Below are 25,046 nucleotides of genomic sequence, written 5' to 3'. Positions count from 1 at the left end.
CCCAGACTCAAGTGAGACGAGAGCCCAACCCAACTTCACCAATCCACCAATCCACGGCCATATCCCCTTAGCGGACCCTCTTCTCCGAGGCTCCACTCTGGCAGGACACTTCCATTTTACCGCCAGGCTCGATTGAGGAGTTTCACCTGTGCCAACCTCTTTGTGATCATGGTGGCAAAAACCAGGCCAAAAAGGACACTGCTGATTAGCACATAGTCATAGTCATCCTTCAGGACATCAAACTGCTTGGATGGGTAAACCCGAGTTTGGTAAATGTCCAAACCGTAGGCCACGACCTGAAAGACGGACAGAATGAGAACTAGGGTGGGTGGGGGTGGGGGTGGGGACAGCCAGTGAGCCATCAGCACCTCAGACTCAGTCAGGAAGGAGATGGCACCTCAGGGCACAAGACACCACTGCAGGTGCCACATGGGAACACTCACCAAACAAGTGGACTCCAGGCCTGAGGGCGCTGTGTAGATGCCTCGCATCCGAGAGACCGTCTGGTTATAGTTGATGAACCGCTCTGCATGGACCTGGACATCTGGAGAGTACGGGATCAGGTTCTCCTCTCTGCAAAACAAGGTGAGAGCAGGGACGCTAAACGCTGCTGCTGTAAAGGGATCTCTTTCTTGGCTGCCGTCCCAGGACATACATCAAACCTTGAATCTCCTTTGAGGCCTACTTGAGTTAGGCTGTCATAAACACAGCAGCTCAATGGGTGGTGAAGGGCGGTAAGGAAAGCTGGTTGGAGAATAAGGTTAAGCGGAAGACTTCTAAGTTGTTCTAAACTTGGCAAGAACACAAACAGCAGCCAGGCATGGGGTTGTATACCCAGAAATCCCAGCCCTTGGGAAGCTGAGACAAGAGGACTGCCTCAAGTTCAAAGCCCAAGGCCAGCCTGTGCTACACTGAGATCCTGGCTCAAAAACCAAACAAAGAGCACATCACACGCTGGCCAGTGCTGCACACCAGAAGAGGAAAGGCGGGCCATTTTCAAACCAGCACACTGAGTCACTGGCAACTCCTGCTCTTCACACAAGTGCCTCAGTCCAGCTCATCCTCAAAAAGGGTCCAGGGTTCTTCTCGCTTCATTCACTCGCTGCTCCCTTGCTCCTAGCCATACTCCTGTTCCTCCCATGCCCACCCTTCTGGGTGTCCCTAAGTGAAAAGACTGTAGGCTCTAGGGGAGGAGACGGTAGAAATGATAGCTGGAACATTCCTGGGGGCAAGAGCATAGGCAACAAGCTCCAGGCTTCCCCACACGACCTGTCCCTTCCTCACCGTCTTCCTTTCCTTTTCCCCATCCCTCACCACTGCAGTTGCGCCATCAGACTCAACAGACAAGACTTCATGGCCCTGGTGCTGTTTTCTCTGCCTGGAACATTCTCCCTCAGACACATGCACAGCAAGAACCTACCACCTTCAGATCACCAGGGCTTGATCTCACATTCTCCCCCACACACCCCTGACATCCTCATGGCTGTGCTGCCTCCTTCACATTTACCAGTAAATAACACCATTGGCTTTGCTTGTTACTTAATGTTTCCCACCCAAACATCAGCTCCGGAGGCGGAAGCCCTGGCATGGCAGACTGAGCACTACCTTTGTTTTAAGTCCTGACAGTCACAGCCTTCTGCCCACAGCAGTCTCACCTGCTTTGTTCTGTTGGGATCTCAGGGCGCCGGGGATCCAGCAAGGCCTTGGGGAGGGAAAGGATTGCTCCAGAAGGCAGCCCAACTGTACGGGAAAAGATGAAGGTTCACATTTATCCAATCCTGGATGAGAAGTTTACGATAAAAAGTTTAAAATAAACAAGGGGGGGGCACGGAAAGCCGGGCATGGTGGTGCACGCCTTTAATCCAGGACTCAGGAGGCAGAGGCAGGCAGATCTCTGTAAATTTGAGGCCAGCCTGGTCTACAAAGCAAGTCTAGAAAAGCAAAGGCTACCCAGAGAAACCCTGTCTTGAAAAAACAAAACAGGTCATCAAGGTCCTGTTAAATAATCAAAGTGAAACTACTGCAAACAGCAAAACAATAATACACATGGGTCTGAACAAAGGTGCCTGACATAAAGACGCTGGTTTCCTCACACATTCTTGTTAGCCTGAGGCCATGTGGGCTTCTGAGTAATGCAGCCAGGAATGCAGAGGACCAAGCATTAGACAGCAGCAGTTTCCTGATGGTGATCAAAGGTTCTATGATGCCCAGAGCTGGCTTCCTCCTACTGAAACAAGCAACACTCCATGCCTGTCAGAGCTAAGAGTCCCAAACACCTTGGATAAACTGAGTAAACTATCACTGAGTCCTAATCTTAGACTATACCAAATGAGCTCTTCGTTTCTACATAAGTCTGCAAAGACTGTGTTAAGAATGACATGGGAGCCGGGCGGTGGTGGCACACGCCTTTAGTCCCAGCTCTCGGAAGGCAGAGGCAGGTGGATTGCTGTGAGTTCAAGGCCAGCCTGGTCTACAGAGCGGGTCCAGGATGGCCAAGGCTACACAGAGAAACCCTGTCTCAAAAACGAAAACAAAAACAAAACAAAAAACCAAACAAAAGAAAGAATGACATGGTGGGCAAAGGTTAGTGCACTGCTGTCCTTCCAGGACCAGGTTCAATTCTCAACTCCCACATGGGCTCACAACTACATGTAACTACCTGTAACTCCAGTTCCAGTGAATCCAATGCCCTCTTCTGGCCTCTCTGAACACCAGGCATAGATGTAGTGCACATTTGTGCATAAAACATCCATACAAATAAAATAATCTTTTTTTAAATTTGGAAAAAAAAAAAAAAAAAAAAGACATTAGGGCCAGGCACGGTGATGCACACCCTGAATCCCAGCACTTGGAAGGCAGGGAACGAATCTTTAGGTTTTGAGGCCAGCCTGGTCTACATAGTGAGTTCCAGGACAGCTAGGGCTCTGTAGAAAGACCCTGTCTAAAAAACAAACAATCAGAATGCTGGGCATTCAAGAGGTGGAGGAAGACTAGGAGTTCAAGGCCCCCTTGGGCAATGTAAGATCCTGTCTCAAACAACAGAGAATGGCATGAAGGGTCAGACACAGAAAGGCAAGCTCCACACTTTCTCATATGCAGAAGGATGTGTGTGTGTGTGTGTGTGTGTGTGTGTGTGTGTGTGTGTGTGTGTGTGTGTGTGTGTGTGTGTGTTTTGAGGTCAAAAAAGCAGAAAGGACCACGAAAGAAAAGGAAGAGATGCTGGAGAGATGAGAAAGAGAAGTCCAAACACATGGAAGTAGAAGGAGGACTTTGTAGAGGGAGGGGAGGACCAGCGGGGGGGGGGGGGGGGGAGGTCGTAAATAAGAACAAAGAATAATGGCACAGCTATATGAAAATGCCTAAGGCAACCCCATTATTTTGTACGCTAACCTAAAAAAGTATATATAGCTAAAAATAAAGGACATTAGGGATGGGTTTCTGAGCTGGGAGAAAGCACCAAAGGGAGAATCAAGGACTGAGCAAAGGCAAAGCTGAACCAGGCAGACAGAAGCGGCACATCCTCACTTCAAAGCCCTCCTCCCGACACTCACTGAGCAAGTGCCGGCTGGTGATGCCCCGCTCGGTGATGGTGGCTTCCATGGCACTGATGGAGGAAGGGAAGATGTAGGACTGCTGGAGGACCTGGGGCAGCTGGGGACGGTCTAGGGAGCTGAAGGCGGTGGCATTGTACTGCTCAGTGCCCTCGTAGAGCTCCAGGGCCGTCAGCTCGTTGCGTCGAGCCTTAGAGTTCCAGTACTGGTACTGTGGGCAGAAGGGGAGGCAATCTGGGTTTAGTGCCAGATGAACTGGAAAGGGAAGGCTAGCTACGTGATAGATGCATTCACAGCAGCTGCAGACCACAAAGGAAAAGGCCCAGCTGGTCCCTGCTCTACTTCCTTGTTGCAGTTTTATTAACTTCCATGACAGCTTTGTCTAGGTTGTCCAAAGTTGTCCATGACACAGGAACTACCAATGTTCTCTGAAGTCGGAGTAACAGCAGCCACCCTCTGGGTGCTTATGAGATGCACTGTCCTGAGCTAGCCCCGAGGAGACCACTGCTGTACTTACTGCACAGTGCAACCAGAGAGCTCACGAGATCAGCTCAAGGACCTACAGTCAATTGAAAGAGCACAGCCGGGCATGGTGGCACATGCCTTTAATCCCAGCACTCGGGAGGCAGAGGCAGGTGGATCGCCGTGAATTCGAGGCCAGCCTGGTCTACAAAGCAGGTTCAGGACAGCCAAGGCTACACAGAGAAACCCTGTCTCGAAAAACAAACAAACAAAAAAAAAATTGAAAGAGCACAGCACTCTAAGCAGGCAGCCCTGCTGCCCAGGTCCCATCCCTGTCTGACCCTGTGCTGTCTCCCAGGGGTTGGACTCTTAAGAAAGCAAAAAAGGGGCTGGAGAGATGGCTCAGCAGTTAAGAGCACTGACTGCTCCTCCAAAGGTCCTGAGTTCAATTCCCAGAAACCACATGGTGCCTCACAACCATCTATAATGAAATCTGATGCCCTCTTCTGGCCTGCAGGTGTACATGCAAATAGAGTGCTTATATACCCAAATAAATCTTTAAAAAGAAAGAAAGAAAGAAAGAAAGAAAGAAAGAAAGAAAGAAAGAAAGAAAGAAAAAGAAAAGAAGAAGAAAGAAAGAAGAAAGAAGAAAGAAAGAAAGAAAGAAAGAACGAAAAGAAGAGAAAAAAAAAGAAAGAAAAGAAAGAAAGACGAAAAGAAAGAAAGAAGAAAAAAAGAAGAAAAAAGAAGAAGAAAGAAAGAAAGAAAGAAAGCAAGCAAGCAAGCACAAAGGCACTGCTGTTTCTGGAAAGGACGCGTGACTCAGGGACCTCCTGGGCACTCTGTGTGTGGCAGTGACTCCTTACCACCACCCAGTTCTCTGAATGGACAAGGTGGACGGGACCCCTGGCCTTCTTCTGCACAGAGGAGTGGATGATGCGGCCAGTGACACCATCAATGAGGAAGATGCCAATAAAGGTGCGCTCATGGTGGACATCAGTGCTCTCTGTCACCACAGCCAGCAGGTTGGGGTTCAGACTCTGGGGAGAAAAACCACAATGACAAACTTTAGGAACCACAGCAGCATGCCACATGCTTGGCTCCCCTGTAAGCCTTGGCATCTGAGGTCAATATGGAGTTCAGCAGCCTGGCAGAAGAACCAGTACTTGTGAGCAAAACTGCGCCCCATGTAGTTTCTCAACTCAGTGCTTGTTTTGCACATGCCCAGGACTGGAGCCACACCAAGTGCTAGCATGTCCTTTAATCCTCTCCAAAACCTATGACGCAGCCATCTTTCTCCCCTCCCACCACAGTGGGCTTTGAGGATTAAACCCAAATGCAAGTCTGCTGAGCCGTCTTGCTCATCACCACCCTTTTTTATTTTTTATTTTTTGAGACGGAGTATCACTATGTAATCTAAGCTGACCTTAAATTTACAATCCTCCCACCTCAGCCTCCTGAGTCATGCAATTAAAAATGTGGCACCTTCCTGTTAAGTAGTTTGCAGACCACAAATCACCTCTGTGAAATAAATCAATCTATCTATCTATCTATCTATCTTTCTTTCTTTTTCCTTCTTTCCTTCTCTTTTGGTTTTTTGAGACAGGGTTTCTCTGTGTAGCCTTGACTGTCCTAGACTCACTTTGTAGACCAGGCTGGCCTCAAACTCACAGAGATTCCCCCTGCCTCTGCCTCCCCAGTGCTGGAATTACAGGTGTGTGCCACCACTCCCAGCTTCTGATGAAATTTCTGATGGACTTTAGCCCCAGAAGACGATAGTCGTGCCTGTGCTATTAACAAACCTATCACCTAACTGGGTGGACCACACAGCAAGAGCTAAGAGGGTGAACAGCCAGAGGAAGATGTATTTGCATAGGCTGGGCACAGAGCTGGGTGGCAGAATACTCCTCCTAGCATGACAGAAGCCTTGAGTACATACATCCATGGCACACACACACTTCACAGACAGCAAGTCAATATACACAGGAAGCAAATGACTTGACCAGAATTTCAACACTTTGACAATTCTAAAGCCTTACTTGGGCCAATGAAATGCCTCAGCAGGTAAAGACACCTGCCTCCAAGCCTCCTGTCAAACTGAGTCCGATTCCTAGGACCCAGGAAAGAAGATAGCCACTTCCCACAAGTTGTTCTCTGACCCCCACATGCATGCCACTGTATATGCCCTATTCCCACGTGTACATAATAATGTAATAATATAATAAGTACTTAGTAATACTACTAAGTGCATGGTAGTTCATAACTCTAATACCAACACTCAGGAGTCAGAAACAGGCAGATCTCTGTGAGTTCAAGGACAGTCTAGTCTACAAAGTGAGTTCCAAGCCAACCAGGGCTACATAATGAGACCTTGTCTCATTAAAAGCAGACAAACAAACAAACAACATTTTAATAAAGACCGGCCTTGTATTGGCAGGCCGCGGCCTCACACCTTGTAGAGAACACTCCGATCCCCCATCACCCGGCCCTGGGAGTGCACGTGCTCGCTGCTGCGCTTCCCCTTCACCTTGACGACCCGCTGCACTTCTGGGGGAATGGTCAGCTCCCAGCTCAGTTCTGTAGTGAGATCCTAGGGAGAGCAAGAGTACCTGTGATTAGGTGCTAGGCCAGGCCAGTCAGTCAGAGGCATCCCACAGCTGACCCAGCCTGCAGTGCCGTATCCGAGGCCTGTGTGCTCCAAGGACCAGGAACCAACTCGGCTGAGGCTGGATGGATAGATAAGGCAATGAAGTGCTTGCTGAGTGTGATTCCCAGACCCAGGTAAAGTTAATCTGGTGGTAGCTGTACTTACAATCCCAGCACTGGGAGAATGGAGATGGAAGAGTCTCTGAGCCCACTGACTAGCCAGCCTAACTACTGGGTGAGCCCCAGCCCATTGACACCCACAAAGTGAAAACAAGGTGGATGGCACTCTAGAAAGGACACCCAAAGACGTCTTCTAGCCACTATACATGTGCACTCACACCCTCGCACACATGTATACACGCACACAAAAACAAGGCTAGGGAAGAAGTTTGGAAGTCTCTGTTTAAGAATGAAAGAGATAGCATAAGAAGGGGGACTGGGGACAGGGGATGGGGGGACGGGGCACATGTGTCCATACAGCTATGCTCACAGAGTTACCAACAGCTGGCAGAGACAGTGAGAATGGCATGCAGGGATGTGCACATTTTTCTCATTAGATTTTTTTTTTTTTTTTTTTTTTTTTTTTGAGACAGGTTTCTCTACATAACCTGGCTGTCCTAGAACTTACTCTGTAGTCAGGGCTGGGCTTAAACACACAGAGCTCCCCCTGTCAGGGGAACTTTATATCAATGCAGTCCTTCACAACGACAATGGGTTTACATATTACTTACTTTTTTTCCTACTATTCCCTTTATTTTTATTTTATATATATGGGCGTTTTGCCTGCACGTGTTTGTGTAACACAGGAGGTCAGAAAAGTGTTGGGTCCCCTGGGACTGGATTCACAGGTGGCTGAGCTGCTACATGGGAAACAAACCCAGTTCTGCTTCAAGAGCATCCAGTGTTCCTCACCACTGAACTATCTCCCCCACCCCCTCTAATAAAAACGAATAGGGTCTGGAGAGATGGTTCAGTGGTGGACCTTTATTTGAACCAAGAGCACTGGTTGTTCCTCCAGAGGACCCAGGTTCGGCTCCTAACACCCATGTCAGGTTTTGCCTACTGTAATTGTAGCTCCCAGGGATTCAACATTCTCTTCCTGCTTCCACAGGCACCTACACACATGCACTCTTACACACAGGCACCTACACACATGCATTCTTACACACAGGCACCTACACACATGCACTCTTACACCCAGGCACCTACACACATGCACTCTTTCTTACACACAGGCACCTACACACATGCACTCTTTCTTACACACAGGCACCTACACACATGCACTCTTTCTTACACACAGGCACCTACACACATGCACTCTTACACACAGGCACCTACACACATGCACTCTTACACCCAGGCACCTACACACATGCACTCTTACACACGGGCACCTACACACATGCACTCTTACACATGGGCACCTACACACATGCACTCTTACACACGGGCACCTACACACATGCACTCTTACACATGGGCACCTACACACATGCACTCTTACACACGGGCACCTACACACATGCACTCTTACACATGGGCACCTACACACATGCACTCTTACACACGGCACCTACACACATGCACTCTTACACATGGGCACCTACACACATGCACTCTTACACCTACACACATGCACTCTTACACATGGGCACCTACACACATGCACTCTTACACACAGGCACCTACACACATGCACTCTTACACACGGGCACCTACACACATGCACTCTTACACACAGGCACCTACACACATGCACTCTTACACACAGGCACCTACACACATGCACTCTTACACCCAGGCACCTACACACATGCACTCTTACACACGGGCACCTACACACATGCACTCTTTCTTACACACGGGCACCTACACACATGCACTCTTACACACGGGCACCTACACACATGCACTCTTACACACGGGCACCTACACACATGCACTCTTTCTTACACACAGGCACCTACACACATGCACTCTTACACACAGGCACCTACACACATGCACTCTTACACATGGGCACCTACACACATGCACTCTTACACACGGGCACCTACACACATGCACTCTTACACATGGGCACCTGCACACATGCACTCTTACACACAGGCACCTACACACATGCACTCTTACACATGGGCACCTACACACATGCACTCTTACACACGGGCACCTACACACATGCACTCTTACACATGGGCACCTACACACATGCACTCTTACACACAGGCACCTACACACATGCACTCTTACACACGGGCACCTACACACATGCACTCTTACACACGGGCACCTACACACATGCACTCTTACACACGGGCACCTACACACATGCACTCTTTCTTACACACAGGCACCTACACACATGCACTCTTTCTTACACACAGGCACCTACACACATGCACTCTTACACACAGGCACCTACACACATGCACTCTTTCTTACACACAGGCACCTACACACATGCACTCTTACACACAGGCACCTACACACATGCACTCTTACACACAGGCACCTACACACATGCACTCTTTCTTACACACAGGCACCTACACACATGCACTCTTACACACAGGCACCTACACACATGCACTCTTACACACGGGCACCTACACACATGCACTCTTACACACATGTATACATCATTTAAAATAACAGTAAGAGCTAGCAAGGTGGCCCCATGGTTGAGAGCTCTGGTTGTTCTTCTAGAGGACCTGGGTTCATTTCTCATGGTGGCTCACAATAGTCTGCTCTGCTGTCACAAAGGCTCCAGTAACCTGTTCTGGCCTCTAAGGGCACCAGGCATGCATGTATGCAAAACACCCAAACACAAAGAATAAGATAAGTAAATCTTTACAACAATTGTTTCTCAGGCAAGGTTTCATGTTGGTTGTCTGTTTGTACATTTACTTATTTACCTATGTACTTATTTACATGTGTTATATGTAGGGGTCAGGGAAAAACCTGTGGGCATTAGTTTTCTCCTTCCAACATGTGGGTCAAGCTTGGCAGTGAGTGCCTTTACCTGCTGAGCCTCCTCGCTAGCCTCATCATGAAAGCAGGGCTGCAGTCATTGTATGTTCTAGACCACAGTAAGCAGTAAAGCTGAGCCACTAACTCTGTGGCTGGGCCTAAGCTGCTAATCTCTGTTCTTGCTTTACCCCTCAAAGCATAGTAAAGGACAGAAGAAGGGAGCTCTCTGGTGACCAGACACCACACAAAGTTCCCTCTAGATAGCCCTGCTACCAAGGCCAAGGCCAGCTCTTTGTGAACTTCAGAGCCAGCATGCACGGGTACTGGCAAGGGCTGACCCCCTTCAGAGCCAGCCAATCTATTTGTGGAAGTAGAGGCCAAAGCACATGCTCTGCTGCAAGTCGGTCAACAGCATCATTTCTGTATAAATGCTCAACTCCACCCTCATTCTTGCCTCCCTCCTCAAAGCGGCATGACATATCCATCCTTCCTGGGCTGCAGCTGAGGGCCATGTCCACCTCACAGCAGCTGCCCACCCAGCATCACAATGGGTGACTCTGAAACGGGCATTAGGCCATTACTTGACCGAAAAATCCCACAGCGCCCCAGACGGGCCGCTGGCTGCTTCTTCCCTACCTTCCGAAGCCGATATCCACTGAGCCTCCCCTGCTCTGCATCCACCAAGTAGAAGAAGATGGAGGGGGCAAGTTCATGCAGCTGTCGCAAGACATTCCGGGTAGCTGGGAAAGCTGTGACCTTGAAAAAGCCATATAGCCCAGGAGAGTTAAAGGCAAGTTCAGAAACCTCAAATCCCAGTTCTTTTTTTTTTTTTTTTAAAGATTTATTTATTATTTACATAGTATTCTGCCCACTCCTGTGCCTGCCCACCACAAGAAGGCACCAGATCTCATTACAGGTGGTTGTAAGCCACCATGTGGTTGCTGGGAATTGAACTCAGGACCTTCGGAAGAGCAGATGTTGCTCTTAACCTCTAAGCCATCTCTCCAGCCGCCAAATCCCAGTTCTTAAGCACCATTAGTACTTAACCACTACAGAAAGCTTTAAGCATAAAACAGGGCACCAGATCTATTTAAGGCTTAAATATGGCTGTTAAGAACCTCAGTGCTGGGGGCTGGAGAGGTGGCTCAGTGGTTAAGAACATGTACTGTTCTTCCAGAGGACACAAGTTCAATTCCTACTACCCACATGAGGCGACTTACAACCACCTATATAACTCCAGCTCCAGGGGGATTTGATGCTCCTGGCCTTTGAGGATACCTGCACGTGATGTGCACATAGATATGTATAATTCAACTAATAAAAATAAAAAAACAAAAAACTGGCCAGATGTGTGGTGGTCTGAGTCTCATGAACCGAGGTGCTCACAGGGCAGTTGTGTTGCTGAGGGTGGTCTGACAACAAACATGAGCTGTCTGGTATGTGGGACACCTCCGTCCTAGCCGCTTTATCAGACTCCATTCCCACGGCCAGCTCCACACTGCAGACTCCACCCCACCAAGACAACGTACCTTGTACTCATCATCCACCAGCAGCAACACTTTGGCATAGTCTTGATCCATGACTGGGAGAAGCAAGGACTGCAAGATGGGGCGCTTCAGCACTGGGGGGGCCACCTGGCTCCACTTGCCAAAAATGGGGTTGAAGACGAACAGAGAGCTCATTCCTGTTTCCTGCAATGGGCAGAAAGCAGTCAGGTTCCCACACAGAAGGGACACACATCTATAGGTAAGTAGGATGCTGGGGCGTCAAATGGGCCACGAAGAACTCCCTGCTTCTGCCATCTTTGTGGAAAGAAACCCTGGCTGAAGATGGCAGGTCCCCTGGGCTGATGTGAAAAGGGAGAAGGCTGGACGGCTTCCAGCTGCAAGTCTAGCTAAGAACCGGGCACGCTAAAGAGCAAACCAAAGTCGAGTACCAGGCCAGGCATAGTGGCACACACCTTTAATCCCAGCACCTTCAGCTCTCTGCAAGTTTGAAGCCGGCTTGATATATATAGCTAGTTTCAAGCCAGTCAGGGCTACATAGTGAAACATTGTCCCCCCACAAAACAAGTCAAGAATAATTCAGCAATCTCACAATTGCTGGATCCAAAAGAGGATCTACGAAACTCCACCTCACAACACAGCTAGAATAACTCCATTTAAATTCTTGACACAGGCCAGGCGGTGGTAGCACACCAGAGACAGGCAGATCTCTGTGAGTTTGAGGCGAGCCTGGTCTACAGAGCAAGTTCCAGAACAGCCAGGGCTACACAGAGAAACCCTGTCTCAAAAAACAAAAAAAAAGAAAAAAGAAAAAGAAAGTTCTTGACACACAAATTATAATAGCTTTGTGCCCTGTGACCTCTCACACAGAGAAACCAGCCACTCAGCTACCAGGGACAGCCTCGTTGTGAAAAAAAAAGCACTGGCTGAAGGTGGATCTGGCTCCTAGTCAGTTCCACATCAAAGCTGGATGCTCCCTCCACCCAGGCCAAAGACTGCCAACCCGAAAGCTTCTCATGGAATGCCCACAGCACGGGGGAAACTTCAACTGTGAGACATGCAAAAGGCAACGCACTGTGGCACAGTCGGTGTGGCTGGCCTCACCTTGTCCTTCACCAGCAGCGTGCACTGAGGGGGGTGGGGGAAATGAGCCGTAGTCCTCTGGACCATCAGCTTAAAGGAGGATTCTGGCTTAACATTGGGCAGATACTGTTTCCACAGGATGGTGCCAGAGCTGCTCTCGATGCCAAAGAGCTGCAAGATAAACAAATACTGACTTGAGACAAGAAATAGTTGAACTGACTCTATCCTTGCAAACTGGAACAAAGTGAGCCTGCTGCTTGTGCCTGCGCCTGCACCAGAGGTCTGCTTCCTGGGGCACACCTTGCCTGAGGCTGTCACCATCACCATCATCTTCTGCAGGTTGAATTCGTCTCTGGCCAACGTGTCGATGTTAATCTCATTCTTAATCTGGCTTCGGGGCTTCCGAGCATCGTAGAACATTTTCCAGAGGTGGGAAGTCCAGGCCTGGAGCAGGATGAACTGAGACGACAGGCGTTTCAGAAACATCCCCAGCAAGCCATCTGGTGTCAGGGAAAAAAGAAGGTGCTCCCATCAGACTAGGAGTCCAGCAAGAAGGCATGTGCTCTCCCAGGAGGGACCTCTCCCTCTCCCTCTCCTGTAGAACCTGCCAGCCATTCACACTCCAGGCCACAAGTTCAAGGGACAGTTTGTGTAAGATGCAGCAGTCCACACTCTGGTACAGCCAAGCAGCTTCCAAAAACCTCCTTAGCTGGCTCAAAGGACTTTGCCTACCTAGAATCTTGTAACAGGAGACTAAGAGGTAAGAATCAGCCATGCACGATGCAGCCATGCTGGGGTGGCCAGGGACAGGCCTCTGGGTGCCACAACAAAGCCAGAGAAATGTGGGTGTCAGGTGCAGCAGGAGCAGGTGTATGCATGAATGATGCTCCCATCTCCCCCTACTTCATTCTACTTTGTTAACCTGCTCCCAGAATCCCTTCCTGCAATCTGTTCCTAAGGCGCCCTTGCTCCCGACTTGACCCGACTTTGAGGGGGGTCTCGGGAGTCTCACAGGCCTGAATTAAAATCCCAGTCCTAGTTGCTACTGCTGTGTGGCCCTGAAAAATGTGCTTAACCTTAGGGCCCTCATGTAACCCAGAGGCCATTACAAAGGCAGATCACATGACATCCCCTAGGGGTTGGGTAAGGTGCCGGTGCATGGGAAGTGCTCATTACGAGAATAATGTTTGCTCATCTCTTCTCCACTAACCTCAACTCAAGAGGAGGTAGAGGCAAGCCACAAGCAGAACAGCCCACACATACGCAGTGTGTGTGTCTCACTGATGCAAGTCAGAGAAACAATTAACCAAAGGCTAGCCATGTGGGCAAGCAAGGCACAACGGGCAGCAAAAAGCAAGATTTACCTTGAATCGCTGGGTCCAGCAGCAGAAACAGATAGTAAAGTCAAATTAATTCTCAGCTTAAGAAAGCATACGACACCTAGTAGTGTACCTGGCCCAGAAGACGCCCTCGACAGCAGCCTACTGGACAGCTAAGGGGTGGATGGGGTGGGGAGGGCAGGACTGGACTGGAGAGGACTGAGGCAAGTTCATCAGATGACCACTGATGTGCCACTGCTCACTCAGCACACAGGGCTGCTTCCAGTCATGTCTCTCTAGACACACGTGGTTGCTGCACTCGAGACAATGGGTCCAAGTGTCTGACACGGAACCTGACAACTTTAGGTACCAGGCAATGACACCTACAACTACACTCAGTGAAGAAAGTTTTGCTTCAGGATCATTCACTAGAGGGACTCAGCAACAGTGGAGCTGCACAGACCACAGGGTGGCTGATGCACTGCAGACTGCCACAGGAATCCTTCAGAACATCAGGCTGAGTCCGGATGCCTGGGCGCTGTGGTCCATAGACGCAGCTAACCCTCCCTGGAGTAGCCTCTCTAGGTTCATACCTGCCTTCTTGCCGAATTCTCCTTCCAGCTCAGCCTGTGCCCCAGTCAGGGGGAGGTCCACCATCTCCAGGCACACAACTTCTGCCAGGGACTCCTCTCGGCTCCATAACACCACCTTCCCAGCTACAGGAAAACAGTTGGGTTTTTGTTTTTTGTTGTTGTTGTTTTTGGTTTGGTTTGGTTTTTGTTTTTTGAGACAGGGTTTCTCTGTATAGCCTTGGCTGTCCTAGACTTGCTTCGTAGACCAGGCTGGCCTCGAACTCACAGAGACCCGCCTGCCTCTGCTTCCCTGAGTGCTGGGATTACAGGCTGAGACACCACGCCTGGCTAGGAAACCAGTTTGTAAAAGTTCAGCCAGGGTCGGGTGATGGTGGCACATGTCTTTAATCCCAGCACTCGGGAGGTAGAGGCAGGCGGACTGCTGTGAGTTTGAGACCAGCCTGGTCTACAAAGTGATCCAGAACAGCCAAGGCTACACAGAAAAACCCTGTCTCGAAAAACCAAAAAAAAAAAAAGGTCAGCCATGTCCCTCAGCCCTGAGGAGACTCTCAGAGGTGGCTCAGAGGTACATGTAGAAGAGCTCATGAGCCTGAGGTCAATAGCCATGTGATGAAGCTTCTGTAGCTTACTTCGTGCTCTAGGGAACTGAGGAACAGAGAAAATTCTCAGGGTACACTCTGCTTGAACCTTCCCCAAGCCTGTGCACAAGTCCCCACCACCTCTACCACACGTGGCTGGAATTCAAAGCAGGCAGAAGCAGAAAGGCTGCGTGTGGGACCCTTACCTAGCTGCTGCAGGAACAGCTGCAGATGGTCCTGTGTCTGCACCAAGGCCCGGTAGCCCACCGAGTCGTCCTTCTTCAAGAACACCTGGATGTACATCTAGAGTGGGGCAGGAAGAAGACGAATGGCTCCAAGGCTCCAGACCCCAAGTTTCAAAGGGTCGGGTGTTGGCTGTGGCCCAGGGCATGGTGTGATGTCTACACAATACAGTGCTTATCTGCACATCAGCAAGAAAGTACACATTCTTTAGAGCCAACACAGCAATGAGCTGAGGCGCTCGCTGATCTGTCCATGAAGGGCAGCAAGTATTTGACGGGACTGTTAGCCCTTCATGCCCCAGTTGGACCCCACAAGGTGAGCAGGAGGCCAGGCCAGGATTTTGCACTATAGGGATAAAGAGGACCCATCCCAGAAGCTGAGGGACACAATTCATTGTCCCCAGAATGACACGAGGTAAGATTAGTAGTACATCCAGGGAGCTGGTTGCAAGTTTGAATTCCAGCAACTAGTTCCATGGCTCAAAATGCCCTGGGCAATGGGCACACTCACAAACCAGGTCAGTAACAACTAGTCCACATGACTGCCAAGATGCCCTATGCATTAACACATAAACAAAAGCTAAGTGCAGGGCCTCAGACACACTTACAACGGGCAAAACAAAGCAGTGGGGTTGGAGAGTCAGAGCACTTGCTGCTCTTGCAGAATGCCCAGGTTTAATTCCTAGCACCCACATGGCAGCTCACAACCATCTATAACTCTATGCCCAGGGAATCAAATGTTCCGTGTACCCATGTGGTGTACACATTACATACATGCAAGCAAAAGACCCACACACATAAAATAATAAATAAACCTAAAACAACAATAGAAACAACAGCATCAGGCAGCAGCTGTGGAAGAACTAGGAGCCTTATTCAGAGAGCTAGGGCCACAGTTGAGGCCCATCGAACAGAGTGTGAAGGCCATGGCTGTCACTTACCCGCTCAGGTCGAGTGCCCTTCTGCTCCAGGCTAAAGGAAATCATAGTGTCTAGGAGCCGCCGACCTGTTTCCACTAAGTAGAGGTTAATGGTGTAGGTCTGGTTGAAGCAAGCCAGAGGGTCCTAGAGGTACATATATGAGTCAACAATGAAGTCCCCCAAAGAGTCTCCAAGGACAGTGCAAATCCCCAGAGAAGGAACCAGGTCAGAAGGGAAACACTTGCACAGGAAAGTAAGAAAGAAAAGAGAGCTAAATCCTATAGCGGAAATCAGGCTGCTGAGTGCACAAATAAGATCATAACCAGTGTGCATCTAAGAAGAGAGCCAGAAGCTCAGCAGTGGTGCACGCCTTTAATCACAACACAGGCAGCTCTCTGAGTTTGTGGCTGATCTGGTCTACAAAGTGAGTTCCAGGACAGCCAAGGCTACGCAAAGAAATCCTGTCGAGAAGGGATCCAGTATGTAAGCCACCAAGCTCATCCCCGAAAGGAGCCAGTGTATACAGAGACTGAGTTCCCAGACTGCCATGACTCTGGATGAAGAAAGAAAAGCAAAGCTTGGGATATGAGGCCACGTCCAAGACGTGTGCCTCCTCTCAGGACCCCTCATTGCTACCCAGTGCACTGCAGAACGCCATTGGGCTATGCCAGCTCTGGAGACCCCAGCGGAATGGGGAAACTGAGGCTCAGAAAAGGAAGTAAGGAGGAAGAGCAACCAGGGGTCTACCTCCTCATCTTGCCATGAGAAGGACAAGACACACCATCTAACTGGAAGTACCCGGATCCTACCTGAAGCCGGGAAGTCAAGGGGACCTGCTAGCTCAGCCGATCTGAGCTTTCCTGAGTGGTCTCCTGTGTTCCCAGGCCTCTCACACCACCCAATGCCACAGCCTACCTGTGTACTGGATGTCTCAGGAAGGCTCGCCACAGACCCATCCCCAGCACTGCCAGGCTTTTGCTAGAGGAACGGGATGGGAGAATATTCAGCCAAAGGGCTCCTTCCCAGAAACTTGTGTCTCAGAAGGCAAATCTGTTTTTTTGTTTTGTTTTGTTTTGTTTCTGGTTTTTTTTAGGGGGAAAGGGATTTGGTTTTTTGAGACAGGGTTTCTCTGTGTAGCCTTGGCTGTCCTGGACTCCCTTTGTAGACCAGGCTGGCCTTGAACTCACAGAAATCTATCTGCCTCTGCCTCCCTGGTGCAGGGATCATGGGCAAGCACTATTGTCACACCTCACCCCTGACAAGCATAGGAACCCAGAGTCGTCTAGGGGGAGAGCAGGTAGCCTCATCAGGACCCCATTCCTGCAGAGGAAGAGACTATGTGGAAAGCTGTACAGATGAGGAGGCAACTCCTCTCTCTGCAGCTCCCACCCCTGTGAACAGGTGGATGTACCCTGACTTCCAACTGTCATGGTTCCCAGCAGAGATAAAGAAGCCCACCTGCTAGCTGTCACTCATGAACTCACCACTTCAGTGCGACAGGTCATAACTGCAGCCACTGTCTTCTCCCCAGTGGTGGCGAAGCTGACAAGCGTGGCCTGTAAGGAAAGTGAGACATCAGCGCCCAGACAGTGAGATTTAAGGCAAATGTGTCCAGGCTCAAAACCTCTGCCCCCTACCACTTTGTCCTGGAAGACCTTTCTGGTCCCAGCAACCGTCCTGCCTACAGTTACCTGGGGAAAGTTTTTGAGCAGAGTCACAGCCCCGTGGTGGTAGTGCAGCAGGGCATAGTGTCCCGGGGACAACTGCAGGAAGAATTGGGCCCGAGAAGGAGCCACTGGGCTGGGCTGTGTGGGCAGCACTCGGGGCTGGAATCCACTTCCAAATTCTAAGTCAGGAGACTAGAGGAGGCAAGAAGAAAGGTAAGAAGCTTAATCCATCCCAGAATATCAAGACCATGGCTCTTTGCCCTGCTTTGTCAGGGAGCAGCGCTAAACTAGGGCAGATGGCTCCAGAAGCTCCTATTTAGGGTCCCCAGGAGACCATGGCCTGTATCCCCTGACAAGGTCAGCCAGCGTCCTAAGCTCTTCCCATGGCTGTCACAGCTCAGGAAGGCAGCAGCAACCTCAGGGAGATAACTGCTTACCCCTGGGCAATCATGCCAGGCCTTCTACGCCCTACAGGTGACATCTCAGACCAGGAGAACAGTCTCTCACCTGCAGAGGGATCTGTCGCAGCTCCCACTCCGTCTCCAGGGCCAAAGTGTGGAGGGAATGTGAGCTGGGATCAGGGCACACCAGGACAGCCTCATCTACCACACCACAGGCTCCAGTGAGATGCTGCAGCCATGGAGTCCAAACCCTGACCTGTGGAGAGATCATCATGGGCCCTCTCGGACCAGAATCACTGCTGGAACGCCACAGAGGCTCAAGCTCAAAATGCGTGACTGGCTGAGCATGGTAGTACATGTTTTTAATTCCAGGACTTGGAAGGGAGAGGCAGGCGGATCTCTGTGAGTTTGAAGCCAGCCTGGTCCACAGAATGAGTCCCAGGAGGGCCGGAGCTACATAGAACACTGTCTCAAAAATGAAACAAGCAAACAATAAAAACAAAACAAACAAACAAACAAACAAAAAAACAAACAAACGCTATTCCAAAGGGACTCTTCCTGTCCTCACCCACCTCCACCATTCTCCAAAAACGGAAGTACTCAGATTTTCTTTTGGGTCACTGGGAAAATGCATCGATACCAGTAAGTGGCTGATGGCTCAAAAGGTTGTTCCACACTATGTTCGTCAAACATGGCCTCCTGTTATCATTTCATACCTACCTTAGAAGCTCTTAAAAAGACAGTACCTAGATCTCTGTACCTTTTCAAGCAGCCCAGAAAAGCACCATGTATTAACAAAGTGCTTTAAATACATGCTGAGGACAAGCCAGCAGCAACAGATGGGCATCAGGAACACAAGTGGCTTTTGCAGCTGCCCTGCCAAGTTCCTTGAACCCCCATGTAAAGAAGGCCTCTCCCACCCACAAGGAGCCAGATGCTCTCTCTACCTGCTGAACAATCTCTCCATCCTCCACGTTAAACTTGACGATGTTCACATGGCTGAAGGCAACGATGCCAAGGGCCCACACCACCCCGGAGCCGTAGGAATACACCATCTGGTAGTGGATGCTGTCACTAAGAGAGGGAAGAGAGGACAGGGCCACCAGCTTAGTCCTTAGACTTGAACTTTCCCAGGGGCTTCCAAAACCAAGCTGCTATTTCCTAGTGAGATACCATGAGCTGAAAACCCTCAAATGGAGTTGGCTTGGCTCATGCAGCCTTAGCTTTAGGGATCTAAAGCCAGGGCTTAACGAATGCTAGGCAAGTGTTCCTCTACTCAGGCCCACCCCTAGCCTTGCTTTTCTTTTTAATTTGAATTTCTTTTTCTTTTTTTAAAGATTTATTTATTTACTATGTATATACAGTGCTCTGCCTGCTTGTATCCCTACGGGCCAGAAGACAGCACCAGATCACATTATAGATGGTTGTGAGCCACCATGTGGCTGCTGGGAATTGAACTCAGGACTACTGGAAGAGCAGTCAGTGCTCTTAACCGCTGACCCATCTCTCCAGCCCTTAATTTGAATTTTTTATCAACATCACATGTATAAAGCAGCTTTTTTTTTTAAATCTCTCTCTTTTTTAAATATTTTATTTTATTTTAATTCATGTGCATTGGTATGAGGGTGTCAGATCTTAGAATTACAGACAGTTGTGAGCTGCCAGTTGCTGGGAATTGAACCTGGGTCCATTGGAAGAGCAGGCTGTGCTCTTAACCACTGAGCCATCTCTCCAGCCCCATAAAGCAGCTCTTCCTAAGTGACAGATGCAACGTGCCTACACATGTGCAGGGCACCCTACCAGCTGGCTGAGCAAAGCTGTGGAGTAGGCCAAGCATGCTGTAGTTGCCCTGTAGGCTCCATCAGGCCAGCCACACATGGGCGTTTTACTCTTATGACTTTTGGGGGTTTTTGTTTGTATATTTTGCTTGCTTTCTTTTTAAAACAAAACAAACAAACAAACAAACAAACAAACAAAAAACCAAGGTCTCACTACGTAGGCCAAGGTAGTCTTGCTCAATCAGCTAGGAATTTTACCTTTTTTTTTTTTGTAAGGCTAAAACTCAAGCAAAAGTATACATCTTTTAATCCCAGCATTTGGGAGGCAGAGGCGGGTGGATGGAACTCTGTGAGTTCAAGGCCAACCTGGTCTACAATGTGAGTTCCAGGACAGCCAGGGCTACACAGAGAAACATTGTCTCAAAAAACTAAAAAGAAAAAAGAACCAAACACAAGGCCCTGTGCATGCCAGGTAGGCTTGGCCACTTGGCCATATCTCCAGCCTTAACTTTAGCAATTTAATCTCCCCCACCCCCACCCCCAAGACAGGGTTTCTCTGTGTGGCCTTGGCTATCCTGGGCAATTTAACTTTTGATCCCTACCCTAACTTTTTTGGGAATGGTTCCAAGTGGCTGAAGTCAACCCATGCCTGACCCTCTACCCACCCTGTTCTTTCCTGGCTTTTATGCTTCCAACCCCTAAGACCTCTGGAAACCACTTTGGGCCTCTCTCAGCCTCTTGGCCCCTCCCTGTAGTTCCAACTCTTACAGTGATGAAAGTTTCAGACTATTGTGAAAAAGCAGCTGATAGGCCCAGAGCACTGTGTATGTACAAGAGCAGCTCCCTGTGTGGCAGCTCTAGTGCCCCAGGCTCCACCCCTCCAAGTACACTTTAAGTACGTAGCCCCAGCCTTGCCACTCAGGCCCACATGCAGGAGTATACTACTCCCATGTGATGCCAACAGGCTGGCACCTGGCCAAGCACCCTCAGGACACAGAGTGCTGTAGGGATTGGGACAAGGTAGTCATCACTTGGGAGGAGACAGCCTTACCTTTCTGGAAGATGTTCCACCCACTTCAGGTGCCCACTGGAGAGGTGATACAGGGTGAGAGTTGTCTTCTTCAGAACTGCAATGTACCTCACTGACTCCTGTAGGCCCACGAGCCCGAGTGCCTGGAAACTGAGCACAGGTATGGGTGAGGACCTTCAGCTAGAGTGGCTGCCCCACTACTCTTGCTGGTGCTGCTCGCTGATGTTTGCTGGGTCAAGAAACAAACACACCTCGATCCTAATGCTAGTTCTGCCTACTCCTGGCTCTACTGACTTGAGAATCTGCCTTGTAACCACTCAGGCACACTGCCCTCCAGCCCCCAAATCTGCTATGGGTTACATCTTCCTTACCCTGAGATTTCAGAGGATTCAGGCCAACCCTCTATCAGGCATGTTGGCTTATAACTATGTCCACAACTGGCCATGAGCTTCATGACAGAGCTGCCTCACATTCACAGTGTTCTCATCGCCTGGGGTCCACCAAGTGCCAATCAAGTGAACTGCTATTGTAAGATTCATAAGCTAAAGCCAACAAGGCCACAGATCAGTCTTAGCAAAGACTGTGCAGCAGTCCAAGCTGTTCTCTGACAGAGAACTAAACGACGGAGTTTAAGCACGCTGTACAGCTCTGGATCCCAGCCCTTGCCAGGTAGAGGCTGAAGGCTAGGACTGTCAAGATGGCTTGGCAGAGAAATGCACTTGCTGAGCAAGGCTGACAACCCAAGCTTAATCTCCAGAACCCAGGCGCGCACGCGCGCGCGCACACACACATAACACATGATGACAGTAAACAAAATTATTTTGAAAGTCCAAGGTCAGCCTCATCTACATAGCTACTTTGAGGGCAGCCTGGTCTACATGAGACCTATCTCAAAGCAAATAAACAGAAGAAACATGGAAAGCTTTGTATTATATTCTACCTAGAACATGGCATGCAAAGCTCATATATTGTGGTCAGACTGGGTAGTGTTCAGGAACAGAATAAACACGTGGCTAGTACAGAGCTGTGCACATAAGAGGTACTCGATTAACAAAACCCACCGAATTCTCTTCCCCCAACCTCATTTACTCAGTGAATAAACACACATGTGCTAGAACAAGCAAATCAAGACTGGGCATCTGAGCCGGGCACGGTGGCACACAAATCCCAACACTCAGGAAGTAAAGGCAGAAGCATCTCTTTGAGTTCAAGGCCAGCCTGGACTACCTATTTCCAGGACAGCCAAGGCTATGCAGAGAGAACCTATCTTTAGAAAACTAAATAAATAAAAGGCCTCTGGGGCTAAAGAGATGGCTCAGAGGTTAAAAGTTGCTCTTCCAGAGTACCTGGGTTCAATTCCCAGTACCCACATGGTGGCTCACATGCGGCTGGGAATCCAGTTCTAAGGGATCCGACACTCTCTTCTGGCCTCCAAAGGAACTGTACTCCTGTGGTCCACAGACCTACAAGCTTGCAAAACACCCATACACATAAGAAGAAAAAAACATTTTAAAGGATGGACATCTGATGCGCTGTCTCGTCAGTGGTCCCTGAGGGAGGACAGAACAAAGCCCAATGGCTCAGATGGTCCTTGCAGATCCCTTCATTCAGCCACAGTGAAGCACCGCCTCTTGCCTACCTGCCACTGTCCAGACTTATCTCCCAGTTCAGGCCCCCGATGTTAGTCTCCCAAGAACGCATGATGCGCCCTCCATTGGATACAGTGATTGCATCTGAAAGAGACAAAGACCACTGTCATTTCTCAAACTTGCTGTGTGTCATGACCCCACCTCTGGCCTACGGATACAAACAGGTTTCAGCAGGTACCTGTTCTTCACTTTCAGAAGCACCCCATTTCCTTTCCCCATCAGATCCCCTACAAATCGAAGGAATCAAGAAACAGGAGATGGGGCTGACCCCACAATGGAGTCCAGGGTGGGCCTCTGCTTACCTTGCCCATGGACCAACATGGCATCCACTGCCCCTTCTGCTGTGCCCTTGTCGACATGGCGCCACACTGAAAGATGAGAAAGCCACACATCACTATGAGTGACTGTGACCCAAGGAGACCAGGAGGGACTGAGACTGTCATTTGTAAAGCATTATCCAACTTTAATTAGGAGATAAGGAGTACCACTAACTGCTATGCCCTAGACCCACTCCGTGGATAGTAAGGGAGGAGGCTCAGGGCACATGGCTTTCCCTGCCGGGGCTCTCTGCCCCTCCATCCCACTACCACCCCATCAAGCATATGAAGGAACAACAGTAAGATTAACAAAATCCACCCAGTTCATAAAAAGATAGTATAGAAATCCTCTTGTCACAAACTAAGTTCCTACAAACAATGCTAGCAGCAGGGATAACTCAGGGGCAGTCATCCAAGCCTTTACTGCAAAACAGGATAGAAGGTAGTATTTGCAGTATTATCTTAGTTAAAGGCCTTCAAAAGACTGAGGGAATAAACTGCAAAGGCCAGCTACATAAACATACATATTGAGAGGTAACAAGACAAGAGGAGACAACAAAGAAGGAAAGCCACGGGTCGCTCAGATTCACAGCGCTCGGCTGCCTTCCCTGGAGCCTCCTGTCTCCACGGCTCACTCACAGATCTCTCCCGTCCGAGAATTTAAGGCTGCAATCACATTCTTCTCTGTGGCCACAACCAACTTCTTGGATCCAGGGGAAAATTCCAAGGAGGCAAACTTGAGCTTCCCAACATACTGCTGTCTCCTGAGGACGAGTGCAGGGGGAATGTCAGAGCAGGGTCATCACCACAAAAAGACAAATCGCCAGTTCACGTCAGCATCTCTCCTCACGACATGCAAGAAATGTGTGCTGATGAAGAGCTCTGAATGTACACAAGATGTCTGTGCAGTGCACTCAGAAGCAAAAGGAGACAATTATCAACAAATAAATGAGAAATAGTAATGGTCTTCCACCTAAATGTAACACCTACTTACTCAAGTAACATCCCAGAGTCCTCAGCCTAATTAATTTTTAGCTACAACCAATAGACTTCCAGGTATATACCATATTTTTCGGACTATAAGATGCACCTGATCATAAGACATACCCAGTTTTTAGAGCAGTAAAACAAGAAAAACAGTAAAAACATCGATCAGACCACAAGACGCACCCTAACCCCCCCCCCCATTTTGGGGGGAGGAGTGTGTTTTAAGGGTCTGAAAAATACAGTGGCGCTTGCACACTGCTGCAATGAAGAAATTCTGCTGTTTGAAGCACATTAAACAAACGTGGCATTTAGACCGAATCTCTCATTTAGACTGGTGTTGTTTGGTCTAGTTTGCTTCAAAGGATCTAAGTTGGAAGTAGAGCCAAGTTTAGATTCAGGGACTTCTATGTGTTATTTTCAAGTGACCTTATTCTCTCTGTGTAGCCACCAAACAACCCTACCAAGTGCATAAGGCAAATGTTATTGCCCCATTTTTCAGGTGTGGAAACCAAAGTCCAGAAAGGCTAATGAGTGTTGGAACCAGGACCCCCCCAAATGAAGACCTTTTTAAAAATACTGTTGTTAGTTTTATGCCAACTGTGTGGACAATTGTTAAGTGGCCAAATAGTCGTTCAGTGTGAAATAAGCACGGTCTGAAGGAAGAGGTGAGTGAATGAACGTCAGGCTGGGGGAAGTTTGGAGAGGCCATGTTGCGTCCAGAGTGTCCCTCTGAGGGAAGAAGAGGACACACTTTAGAACTTGGAGGACACGAGGTCTGAGAAACCAGCTAGTTCCAGGAGGACGAAAGTTCACTGGGGGCTAGTGACCTCAGACACCTAGGAGATCATAAACCTGACAGTCTCTGAATTGAACATGACAGGAAAGAAAGAAATCAGTGACCCCCTAACCAAAACCCTAAAGCATGTCTAGACCGCCAGCTGCAGTGCAATCTGCACAGTCACACACGGGCCGGATTAGAAGAGTTCCCTCGGTGCTTAACGCTCTTGGGGCGAAGCCTTCAAACTCTTCATAGCTGAAGAAGGGAAGGTCACGTTTTCATTCTGCACAGAGTGCAGAATTCATTCAATCACCTCGCTCTTAAAGGCCTTGCTCTAAATTACGTACTCAGTCCTGCTCCATGGCAGTCTCCCCCGTTCGCGGGAGGGAGACAGATGCTTGGAATGCAGACACCTGCCTCGTGGGGAAGCGACACCTGTACGCACCAGTCAAACTTGCCCACTTGGTCTTCGTAGACCGCGGCCGCAGGGACAAGCAGCATAACCCAGAGCCAGAACCCGGACGCCACAGCAGCCACCATGATTGAAGCCCAAGCCCCGCCCGC

General features: G+C 49.3%; 1 protein-coding gene across 1 annotated transcript; it reads right to left on the bottom strand.

Moving 5' to 3' along the window:
- Positions 1-50: 50 nt before the first annotated feature.
- On the bottom strand, positions 51-25,034 carry Emc1 (ER membrane protein complex subunit 1). The gene is made up of 22 exons (XM_051170920.1): positions 24,928-25,034; positions 23,357-23,481; positions 22,703-22,768; positions 22,391-22,484; positions 20,773-20,901; positions 18,891-19,017; positions 18,050-18,199; positions 17,360-17,734; positions 16,791-16,853; positions 15,897-16,019; positions 14,920-15,016; positions 14,136-14,258; positions 12,524-12,723; positions 12,245-12,394; positions 11,165-11,326; positions 10,272-10,391; positions 6,466-6,603; positions 4,880-5,053; positions 3,552-3,762; positions 1,656-1,740; positions 444-573; positions 51-296 (listed from the first exon to the last, which is right to left on the bottom strand). The coding sequence occupies exons 1-22, from the start codon at positions 25,020-25,022 to the stop codon at positions 117-119; spliced, it is 3,117 nt and encodes a 1,038-aa protein (XP_051026877.1). The 5' UTR covers positions 25,023-25,034; the 3' UTR covers positions 51-116.
- Positions 25,035-25,046: the final 12 nt, after the last annotated feature.

Source organism: Acomys russatus, chromosome 29 (genome assembly GCF_903995435.1).
Source record: "Acomys russatus chromosome 29, mAcoRus1.1, whole genome shotgun sequence".
Lineage (NCBI taxonomy): Eukaryota > Metazoa > Chordata > Mammalia > Rodentia > Muridae > Acomys > Acomys russatus.
Note: the sequence above shows the minus strand (reverse complement) of the source record. Positions and strands in the feature narration are given on the sequence as shown.

Bases quoted from the DNA above. Each gene is read 5' to 3' on its own strand.
- Emc1 (XM_051170920.1), bottom strand. From the start codon at position 25,022: ATGGTGGCTGCTGTGGCGTCCGGGTTCTGGCTCTGGGTTATGCTGCTT. The intron at 22,485-22,702 runs GTAAGCAGAGGC...TGTCTCTTTCAG, and splicing joins CATGTTGGTCCATGGGCAAG to ATGCAATCACTGTATCCAAT. The intron at 3,763-4,879 runs GTAAGGAGTCAC...TTCTGCCCACAG, and splicing joins ATTCAGAGAACTGGGTGGTG to TACCAGTACTGGAACTCTAA.